General features: G+C 35.0%; 1 protein-coding gene across 5 annotated transcripts in view; it reads left to right on the top strand.

Annotated features, from left to right (window-relative positions):
- Nucleotides 1-12,020, top strand: part of LOC143245105 (patj homolog) — a 548,212-nt gene that overhangs the window by 393,231 nt on the left and 142,961 nt on the right. For all 5 annotated transcript variants that reach the window (XM_076490994.1, XM_076490995.1, XM_076490996.1 and 2 more), the window contains 3 exons: nucleotides 2,252-2,404; nucleotides 3,067-3,146; nucleotides 6,694-6,864. In XM_076490994.1, coding sequence (XP_076347109.1) covers nucleotides 2,252-2,404; nucleotides 3,067-3,146; nucleotides 6,694-6,864 — 404 coding nt within the window. The remainder of the gene's footprint in view (nucleotides 1-2,251; nucleotides 2,405-3,066; nucleotides 3,147-6,693; nucleotides 6,865-12,020) is intronic.

The raw sequence follows: 12,020 nt of genomic DNA on the forward strand, positions 1-12,020 counted from the left end.
TCTCTTCAGTGAGGTACATCCCTTCAGTGGGGTGCACACTTTCAGTGAGGTACACACCTATCTGTTATTGTTCCCTTTCCAATGATTCTTTCAAGAAAACAATCTGTAGCTAGGAAGCAATACTCATTTAAAACTGCCCCATAAGACCATACCTGCCACAGAAAATTAAAATTGACGGTAACGTTTTATATTCATTATACGTAAAAGCTTCATAAAGTCAATGTATCAGTCTGAGTTGGGTTGTTCCACTTTCCACAGCACTGTTCTATCCGTCTACTCTTGATGAGTATATGTGTCTCCGTGCACAGAGAATGGTCAAGCTTAAATTACTCTTTTTTTTATAAACTTACGACAGCTATGAAGAGTAATAGCTGAGCGTAACCACTAGGAAATGTGCCTTTCCAAAATCAATATTTCCAAGAAAGTGTGGATGATGAAAATTGCCGCTTTAACTACACGGGTTGTAGGTTTACACGATAACTGAACCAACTGACTTCTCTCTCCTCACGTGAAATAAAATAGCACACAGTGAAACAAAAACAAAGAAACTGGTGGCTTAAGTGGTTAGCTAAAATAATCTTTTAAGAACCTAATACACCGATATATCATATTTACACAATAATGTTTCTTTGTAAGATACATCCATATCGTCATTTAAACATTAAACTAAATGCTATTTAATAAACAGAAAATAAAATATATATAAAAAAACTGTATTATATACACTTATAATACCTTGTAACGTTTGCCAGTATCTTGACTGAAACACCTCCACTGAAACCTGTTTTTGTTTGTTTGTTTTAATTTCGCGCAAAGTTACACGAAGGTTACCTGCGCTAGCCTTCCCTAATTTAGCAATGTAAGGCTAGAGAGACGGCAGCTGGTTATCACCATCCACCGCCAACTCTTAGGTTACTCTTACACCAACGAATAGTGGGACTGACCATCACATTATAACACTCACACGGCTGAAGGGGCAAGTATGTTTGGTGTGATGGGGATTCGAACCCGCGACCTTTAGATTACGAGTGGAGCTCCCTAACCTAATCGGAAACCTAAATTGAGTACATCACGTGTTTATAAATATAATTAACGCGGCCTACCAAGAGACAGAATATATTACTGGTTAGCTATAGTCAGTATACTATAAACCTCGGAAGCTCTAACTGTGATTAACGCTTATTAATCGGGAAATTTCGGATACTTGACCAGGAACATTTATAAATTTCGAGCATTAAAAACCATTTAACTGCAGCGGATTCACATCTCACATTAATATTTTTACGAAGACTTTATTTGTTTTTAGTTAAGCACAAAGCTGCACAATGAGCTATCTGTGCTCTCCTCATCACGGGTATTGAAATCCGGTTTATAGCGTTATAGATCCGCAGACATGCCGCTATACTACTGGGGAGCGAGTAACGAAAATTCGTATATGTGATAAGCGAATACAGAAGAACACAGAGCTAGCTAGCTACCCGTTAAGTGAATTGTACCTACAGCAACTCGAAATTGATTCGTTCATCATGAACCCTCGATAAGACATCAAGAAAATTCTAAAGCAGAAAGAAATCTCGATATTGTTAAGTTTGTGATAACCGTTATTATAAATTGGATTACTGTCTGTATATTAAAATATATATATATATATATATTTAAAAAAACAACAACTGAGTGTATCAATCTTGTTGGCAAGTGTCATAGATTCGACATTTGTCGACATTTATTTAACTTGTAAATGAAATTTTAAATAAGTTTTAGGCTATAGAAAGTTTAATACGTAACGAACTTTATACAAAAATATAAAGAAAACGATCTACTAGCGATTCTTCTGGTACTGGACGTTTAATATAAATTACCATGTATTAGGCTAGTGACAATTCAGTCCTTATTGAAAAAGGTAGTATCTGTACTGTAATTATTTGCTTGTTTCTGACTATCATGAAACTGTATTTTACATATGTTTGTCCTTTTTTTTACAAGAAAATGCGTTTCATTATGAGAAAAAGTGACCTATGTATTTAAACTGTGAATTATAATTGTTGTGAAAAAATGCGTCTAATACATTTAAACTCTGAATTATTATTATTACAACTATTACGAAAAAAGGCATGTAATATATTTAAACTGTGAATTATGTCTGTAAATATTTTAAAAAGGCTTCCAGTAAATTTAAAGTATGAATTAAATAATTACAACTCCGAATATTTTAAAGTAATTCCACTGGTAATATTACTCCATGTATTTACAGCAAGTGGTGAACCGAATGTTCCCTTTAGATCCACAACTCAGGTTTTAGTTCATGAACCGAAGATTCAACAAATTAATAACTCGAGAAATGCGGATGTTTTTAAAGGAGACCAGCATTTAAATAACACGAACCTCATTGCTAATAATCACTATAGTAAGTATGGGTTTAAAACAACGTAAATCTGACCACTAATAATCAGTTATTGTAAGAAGGATTTTAAAATGATACTAATCGGTCAGTTCTGGGAACTATGACATTTCAGTCATATAAATAGATATCGTTTACAAAAACTAACTTTTTCTTTTCAAGTCATTTCTGTCAGTTAAGTCTGAAAATAATTCACTTAACACTTACCTTATGAAACGCCGATTATAACTTAATTTTACTCAATACGAAACGAAAAATGGATTTTCAAATAGTTCTCCCAAATCTAATCCGAGTATTTCATTTAAAGAGAAAAAAAAAGTACTTATTCTGTAACAACCAACGTGATGAAATATTTATTATTAATTTTCTTACTTCTAATGATATTACTGGAACAAACCGGGAACACCAAGTGTTTGCTTGATTATAAAAAACAATTTGGAAATTGTTAAACTTTTTTATAACTTAATAGATTTTGTATTTAATCAGGGACTAACGCTCTCATACCTTGTTGAAAATTTTAAGAGAAAAACTACATTGTATACTAGTGATGTAACGAAATAGGTTAATTAAATTCTTCAGTATTTATTGCACGTGCAATGACAGTTGTACATATTATGAATTGGATGCTGGCATTGGTACATGTTTATAGATCATTTGATTCAACTTAGGTGGGACGTTACTTCTCGAAATTGAAGCTACTATCAAAGCTGAATGGGAGAAAATAATGGGACCTAAGTATGAAATTGTGGTAAGAATTATCTGTGTTATAATATTGTTTAATTTACAAGCACCATACATTGTTTGTTTTGGAGTTTATCTCTTAAAACTAATTTACAAACTACTACTAGATAATTTGGTTAACAGTTTTTATTTCTGTGTTCATTGGGATTTTCACTTAGTTTTAAGACTGACAAGAACATTAAGTTTTATATATATAGTTTTATATATATCTTACATATATGTAAGATAAACTACTTTTAGTCTTAATTTTTGTTTCGAAGAAGTGGCCACGACTGTCAAATGCCATCTTTACTATCAGATAAAAGTAGTCTAAGAATTGGCGTAGAGTTATTTTGACCAGTTCAAAATTTAGGCATTGTTATGCACAGATAATTGTGTAATCTTGCAAACAAGTCAAGAACTAGACGTCTCAGTATTGAGCTTTAATATGCTCGTTTATCTATAGTCCCTAGTCCTAATTTGTAGCTTTCTAATCTTTATGGAAGTTAATACAAACTGAAATAATAGATGCACAGGTTTAGTCAATTTATTTTCTAAAATAAGACCTGTGTAAACACCTTTAATATACAGTTTAAATGTAAAGAAATTAAAAGTATGATCTAAGACCAGCTTTAAAACCCGATAAAGGAAAGTTCAGCTATTTCTCGAGATTCCCAGTTCCGTATTGCTCTCCACAGGGAGAAAGCGCAGATAAAGAGGCAGAGGTACTTTCTTTGATCAAGTAAATAACGGAATTCCGAACTCAATCTAATGGGAAAAAAAGGAAAATAAAATTAGACTGTTGAATCACAGAGACCTATTTTTATATACATGCACAAGAAGAGGTAGGATCCTTAATAATTCGTGTCAATATACTGTTCTCTGTAGAACTGAACACACGATTCATGTTGTCTCGAAGGAGAGAGACCATTCTTGGAGAAGAATACGACAAGAAACAGCGTTGAGAAAATACTTAGTAGATACGACAAAAATCGGTCATTTTTTTTCCTGTTGACAGGCCCGACATGGCCAAGTGTGTTAAGGCGTTCGACTCGTAATCCGAGGGTCGCTGGTTCGAATCCCGGTCGCACCAAACATGCCCGCCTTTCAGCCGTGGGGGCGTTATAATATGACGGTCAATCCCGCTATTTGTTGGTGAAAGAGTAGCCTCAGAGTTGGCGGTGGGTGGTGTTAACTAGCTGCCTTCCCTGTAACCTTATACCCCTAAATGAGGGACGGCTAGCGCAGATAGCCCTCGAGTAGCTTTACGCGAAATTCAAAAACAAACAAGCAATCCTATTGGCAACTAAAACAATTTTAAGAACGTTCAAGAAAATATGATTCTTCATCTGTATTCACTTTGAAATTGCTTTTGATTGTTATTATAATGAATGTTTTATACTACACTCTATTTAGTTCATTGTAGTGATGATAAGGTTATTACAAAATACTTTATATATATATATGCACATTAGGGTAATCAAATATCAGTAGCAACCCTAATGTTAACAATTATTGCAACATGATATAGATATGTCATTAGCAAACGTTGAAGTACCAAAGATTGTGTTATTGTTGAAAGCTCGCATTTGTCGCAACCATATTTTGAGGAATAATTATAACATTGATCCAACAGTATGTCAAGTATCAAAGTCTATATCGTTGTTGAAGAGCGTCTTTTGTAATCGCGATGATACTAAATACAAAAAGAAAGGTTATTGGTTGATTTTTATATTCAATAAAAATTACTTAGTCAACCAGACAAATTTTGTGATTTTTTTTCTGGACGGGGGTAGAAAGTGAGGCCCACACGAGATCCGGACATCCGGAGAAGTTGGGGTAAGGTATATGGATCTCCAGGGTTTCTTATATTCAATAAAAATTACTTAGTCAACCAGACAAATTTTGTGATTTTTTTTCTGGACGGGGGTAAGAAAGTGAGGCCCACACGAGATCCGGACATCCGGAGAAGTTGGGGTAAGGTATATGGATCTCCAGGGTTTCATATGAGGAATAAGTTTACATTGATTTATCGATGGCTATAGTGGTCATAATAGACTTATATCCCTCCAAAGTTAACCTGAGCAGGTTGACCACGTCTTCCAACGATTCTGTGAACATACCAGGTCTGAAGGTAGACGTGCTTCTCTTCGGCCATATGTAGCCTCTTTCACGGTTTACGTTCTCTGCATCTGATATCCCATTAGGATAACGCATTGGGCATTTTACTACCTAATACTTGCAAGTAGGCTTCTACCCTGATGCTTTTGACATCTGTCACATCGAGATGTGTACAATCTTGACAGTAAACCAGTTATTTGTGCCCAGTAATTGCCGGCTTTGTAAGAATCGCTATAGACATCGTAGTACAGTAACACTACTATCTGAAGCAGAGCTTAATACAATTGTTTTACATCTAGTAAAAAGAAAACAATAACTGTATCAGCTCCGGCTGTTTTCAGTTTTGAGGTTTGCTAGCATCGCTGGATTCTTCGTGTATACTTCGTGAAATTTGCAAAAGACCGGATTGTGCTTCTCAAGGCTTGAAATACTGTACGTTTATATATATATATAATACTTTATAAATAAAAACAAGCCCAAAAAAAAAACTAAAAACGCTGCGCCATTTTAAAAGGATCATCAGGGTACAGGCTACAACGTGAGATATAAAATGTACCTTTGATTTCAGAGGTGACTACAGAAATAGGACCCACATTGCGGTGGGGATACACTGTTTATCAGTTTTAACCTCCGTTTGCCAGTTACCTCTAAAACGAGGAAATATTCTATATCCCACATTATAGCCTGCACTCTGAGGATACTTTCAATTGATGTAGCGTTTGTTTATTTTAGTTTAGGCTTTCTTTTGGTTATAACAAACTACCATTAGTCAGAGGTTGGATTTGTTGTTTTTAATGCTGTCCTTCGTTTTGATTTGGTTTTGTTTTAACTTAATTAAATCTTGAGTATTAATATTCTTTTCCTCTCTCTACACACACACACATATATGTATGTTCGTGAAACAGTAAACTCTTACAACCATTTCATTGGTTCTCTGGGCTGGTTGTTAGAACTGAACACGTCTGTGGTGTTTATACAGTAAAGTGTGCTTCGACTCTTTACTGCAACTAAAAAATTCATTCACTATTTAAAATCAGAAATTCAAGTTAATAACACCCCGGACTTCTAAATTACTCAGAATTTCATAAAACTTTATTGAACTCTTTCTTAAAATTCACGAATGAAACTTCGACACAACAGACGATTCTTTGTGTCATCAATTCTTGTTGTTGCAGTTGTTAAATTACCAAAAAAAAAAACCTTAAAGAGGGCGTTATTTTTTATACTTTGTTCACGTAGTGAGTAAAATTGTACTTATTATTTAACATGGAAATATTTGAAATAAACTGTAATTTAAAAATTACCGACAGACAACGAAGTGCAAATTTATAATTTCCATTTTATAAGCTGTTTCATCTAAACTTTCTCTTATTCTTTACTTTAAAGGCCTTTTCGTTACGGTCTTTAATCGCTTTAAGCTTAAATAGTTTTCTGTTACACTTCCTTTTTCTCAGGTTGTCCAATTCTCCAAGCTCCCTGGGGTCGGATTAGGCATTAGTCTCACGGGAACTGTTGATGTGGAAGGGGGTAAAGAAGTCCGGCCTCACCACTATCTTCGCTCTATTCTTAACGACGGGCCTGTTGGACAAAACGGAAAGTTGAGAACTGGAGATGAACTTTTAGAGGTAAATTATCTTCGGAACATTTATTGATTATTTACACTAAAACAAAAGTGAAAATAGCCTAAAACAACAACAAAATTATGTAGCTTTTGCAGCTTGCCATTCACCCTCGAAGTAATACTGATGAAACCAGAAGAAAAACAACAACGAAAGAAGAACTTTTGTGTCCCATCAGCTTCTTTCCGTGTAATAAGAACTTTAACACTTTATTTTGTGCACGATAAGAGCAAAATACTGCTGTACTTTTAACTAGGCCTGCCATGGCCATATGGTTAGGGCGCTCGACTCGTAATCTGAGGGTCGTGGGTTCGAATCCCCCATCACACCAAACATGCTCGTCCTTTCAGCCGTGGGGGCATTATAATGTCACGGTCAATTCCACTATTCGTTCGTAAAAGAGTAGCCCAAGAGTTGGCTTGGCAGTAGGTGGTGATGACTAGCTGCCTTCCCTCTAGTCTTTCAATGCTAAATTAGGGACAGCTGGCGCGGATAGCCCTCGTGTAGCTTTGCGCGAAATTCAAAAACAAACAAACAATTTTAACTAGATTCTCTCATCCCTAGAAATTATTCATAAACTTGTTTAAAAAGTTTTAAAGTAGTTGTCGATCTCTAGGTCTATGTTTTTTTTCTATTTGTTTCCTTTTTAATCTTGAAGTATATGACGTCTCTTTGTGCTAAAACTACAGCGTGGTACATACGTTCACTACACTTCCACCTCACTAAGTTGATCTCCTTAAAGGTCTTAAACAGATAGAACATAATTGATATGTATCGTTAAAAGTCGTGGAAAAGACTGTCGCACGATTTAAAGTTACTCTACACGGATTTATCTTCAGTGTTCTTTATCTGTTTTCTTTTCGCAAGATTTAGTTGTTAAGTGAATGCTATTTGTTTTAGTCCCAGTAGAAAAGATATTGTTTTTCATTTAATTGCATTGTATTTAACTGTATTATCTCTGTTTACGTACAAGATGTTGTAAGGTTTAGTAGAAGTTATTAATATTATCACTGTTTACGTACAAAATGTTGTAAGGTTTAACAGAGGTTATTAATATTATCTCTGTTTACGTACAAGATGTTGTAAGGTTTAGTAGAAGTTATTAATATTATCACTGTTTACGTACAAAATGTTGTAAGGTTTAACAGAGGTTATTAATATTATCACTGTTTAGGTACAAAATGTTGTAAGGTTTAACAGAGGTTATTAATATTATCACTGTTTACGTACAAAATGTTGAAAGGTTTAACACAGGTTATTAATATTATCACTGTTTACGTACAAGATGTTGTAAGGTTTAGTAGAAGTTATTAATATTATCACTGTTTACGTACAAAATGTTGTAAGGTTTAACAGAGTTTATTAATATTATCTCTGTTTACGTACAAGATGTTGTAAGGTTTAGTAGAAGTTATTAATATTATCTCTGTTTATGTACAAGATGTTGTAAGGTTTAGTAGAAGTTATTAATATTATCTCTGTTTATGTACAAGATGTTGTAAGGTTTAGTAGAAGTTATTAATATTATCTCTGTTTACGTACAAAATGTTGTAAGGTTTAACAGAGGTTATTAATATTATCTCTGTTTCCGTACAGAATGTTGTAAGGTTTAACAGAGGTTATTAATATTATCACTGTTTACGTACAAAATGTTGTAAGGATTAACAGAGGTTATTAATATTATCTCTGTTTACGTACAAGGTGCTGTAAGGTTTAGTAGAGGTTATTAATATTATCTCTGTTTACGTACAAAATGTCGTAAGGTTTAACAGAGGTTATTAATATTATCTCTGTTTACGTACAAAATGTTGTAAGGTTTAGTAGAGGTTATTAATATTATTTCTGTTTACGTACAAAATGTTGTAAGGTTTAAAAGAGGTTATTAATATCATCTCTGTTTACGTATAAGGTGCTGTAAGATTTAACACATATTACATTGCACAACAAAGTTTTTGCTTCATGAACACTGTTGGGTGTTCCTTATAGAAGCTGCTGATCACGAAAATCACATCCAAATTTGCCCATAATTGATATGTATCGTTGAAAGTCGTGGAAAAGACTGTCGCACGATTTAAAGTTACTCTACACGGATTTATCTTGAGTGTTCTCTATCTGTTTTCTTTTGGCATGATTTAGTTGTTAAGTGAATGCTATTTGTTTTAGTTCCAGTGGAAAAGATATTGTTTTTCATTTAATTGCATTGCATTTAACTGTATTATCTCTGTTTACGTACAAGATGTTGTAAGGTTTAGTAGAAGTTATTAATATTATCACTGTTTACGTACAAAATGTTGTAAGGTTTAACAGAGGTTATTAATATTATCTCTGTTTACGTACAAGATGTTGTAAGGTTTAGTAGAAGTTATTAATATTATCTCTGTTTACGTACAAAATGTTATAAGGTTTAACAGAGGTTATTAATATTATCTCTGTTTACGTACAAAATGTTGTAAGGTTTAACAGAGGTTTTTAATATTATCATTGTTTACGTACAAAATGTTGTAAGGTTTAACAGAGGTTATTAATATTATCTCTGTTTACGTACAAGGTGCTGTAAGGTTTAGTAGAGGTTATTAATATTATCTCTGTTTACGTACAAAATCTTGTAAGGGTTAACAGAGGTTATTAATATCATCTCTGTTTACGTACAAGGTGCTGTAAGATTTAACACAAATTACATTGCACAACAAAGTTTTTGCTTCATGAACATGTTGGGTGTTCCTTATAGAAGCTGCTGATCACGAAAATCACATCCAAATTTGCCCATCACGTACCGTTTTATTGAAATCTTCAGTTTTGTCATGTTTTTCTTATATTTGTGTTCAAATATTTTCGTTTCTGTAAGTGACTTATGAAAAATGTTTTGTGCAATCTGGGCATGTTCAGAAATGAAATCAGGCCAGGTTCCACAGCTCTTTTGTGGAAGTATGCAGCCCGGGGCATGCCTGGGCAGGCCGGAGCCAGCTTGACACTGTCTCAGGAGGCTATAAAAGTGGCTTGCATACACATATGCTGCTCATTGGATTAATATAGATCTTATAGTGTGCACGTATTGTTTCAGAATATAGCATTGCCTCAGTAGCACTGTAACAAGTTAGATGTTATAGACGTTTTACAGGACGATTGCTGTCGATCAGTATGTCTCGTCAGTGTCGTAACAACCGCGATATATTCTGCTATATTTGTTGCGAGTATACGCTTGTTCATCAGAGATGCTCAATGGCTACTCTTGTGAAGAAAGCATATCATCTGTACTTCGGCTGTAAAATTGGTGACCAAGACCAGGAATGGGTGCCTCACATTTGTTGTGCGACATGTGCTCTCTGTCTGGGAGCTTGGATCAGAGGCACGCGAAAGACAATGCTGTTTGCTGTCCCGATGATATGGCGAGAACAGAAAGACCATGTGACGGACTGTTACTTCTGTTTGACTAATGTGTCTTGTTTCTCTGCCAAAAACAAAAGTCAATTGAATACCCTAATCTGCCTTCAGCAATGAGACCCGTGCCACATGACGACAGTCTTTCAATTCCGAAACCACCAGAAGAATGGACCTTAGACGAACCAGATGAAGAAACTGTAATGCAGGGAACTGGCAGTGACAGTGATCCGGATTTTGAACCGTGTTCTTCAGGCGATTCACATCTCATAACACAGTCAGAATTAAACGATCTGGTCAGAGATTTGGGTCTGTCAAAAGCAAAAGTCGAACTGCTGGGTTCGAGACTGCAGGAATGGTGTTTGCTGTCACCAGGTTAGAAAATTTCTGTTTTTCGAAGCCACCAAGATGATATAACAAAATTCTTTGCACAAGTTGACAGTCACTGTTTCTGTGTTGACATGGAAGGATTGTTCTCTGCTTTGAGTTGTGACCATGACCGGCACGAGTGGCGTCTCTTTATTGATTCATCAATGTTAAGCCTCAAAGCTGTTCTGTTACACAATGACAACGTTCACCCCTCAATATCTGTTGGCTATGCAGCACACATGAAAGAAACCTACAAGAACATGGAAGTGTTTCTGAAGCACATCCAGTATAGCAAGTACAACTGACATATCTATGGAGATCTGAAATTTGTTGCTCTGTTACTGAGACTGCAGCTCGGCTGTACAAAGTACTGTTGTTTCATCTGTGAATGGGACAGTCATGCCAAAGAGTCACATTATTCTGGACAGAGCTGGCCACTCCGTAAAAGGTTAGTTCCAGGACAAACAAATGTGGCGTATGAACCGCTTGTCGACCCAGCAAAGATGTTTTTGCCTTCTTTTCAGATAAAATTGGGACTTATGAAGAATTTCGTGAAAGCAATGAACAAAGAAGGCAAAGGTTTTCGTTATTTAAGACAGATGTTCCCAAAAATAACTGAGGTCTAGATAAAAGAGGGCATTTTTGTTGGCCCTCAGATCCGACATGTTATGAGTGACAAGCGGTTCTGTTGGGCCAGAAAAGACTGCCTGGAAAGCCTTCAAAGACGTTGTTGACAATTTTCTTGGCAATTTCAGAGCCCCACATTACATTCAGCTGCTATACAAACTTCTCAAAGCATACAAAACAATGAAGTGCAACATGTCACTCAAGATTTATTTCCTCCACTCACACTTGGACTTCTTTCCCGCAAATCTCGGTGCTGTCAGTGACGAAGACGGTAAAATGTTCCACCAGGACAATGCTACAATAGAAAAAACGATATCAGGGCAACTGGAATCCGTCAATGCTTGCTAACTACTGTTGGACACTGCAACGTGATGTACCGGACATTGAATACAAACGAAAATCAGGAGCAAAACACTTTTAATTATGTTCAACTTTATAGCGTATTAGAAACATAAACGCCATTAAATACATTTTTGCCGATAAACAGTTAACTGTCTATTTCTCGGTGTTCCTACGTGATGAAGCAAAACCAAAACTATATTTGTGCATACCCACCAGGTATCTGTAACAATCAGCAAAAACATTTCAGAAAGCAAAACTTTTCAAAAAAAATTGTTGTCCAGTGTTATTAATATTATCTCTCTTTGCGTACATAATGTTGTAAGGTTTAACAGAGATTATTAATATTATATCTCTTTACGTGCATAATGTTGTAAGGTTTAACAGGGGTTATTAATATTATATCTCTTTACGTGCATAATGTTGTAAGGTTTAACAGGGGTTATTAA

Source organism: Tachypleus tridentatus, chromosome 2 (genome assembly GCF_004210375.1).
Source record: "Tachypleus tridentatus isolate NWPU-2018 chromosome 2, ASM421037v1, whole genome shotgun sequence".
In the NCBI taxonomy this organism is placed as follows: Eukaryota; Metazoa; Arthropoda; class Merostomata; order Xiphosura; family Limulidae; genus Tachypleus; species Tachypleus tridentatus.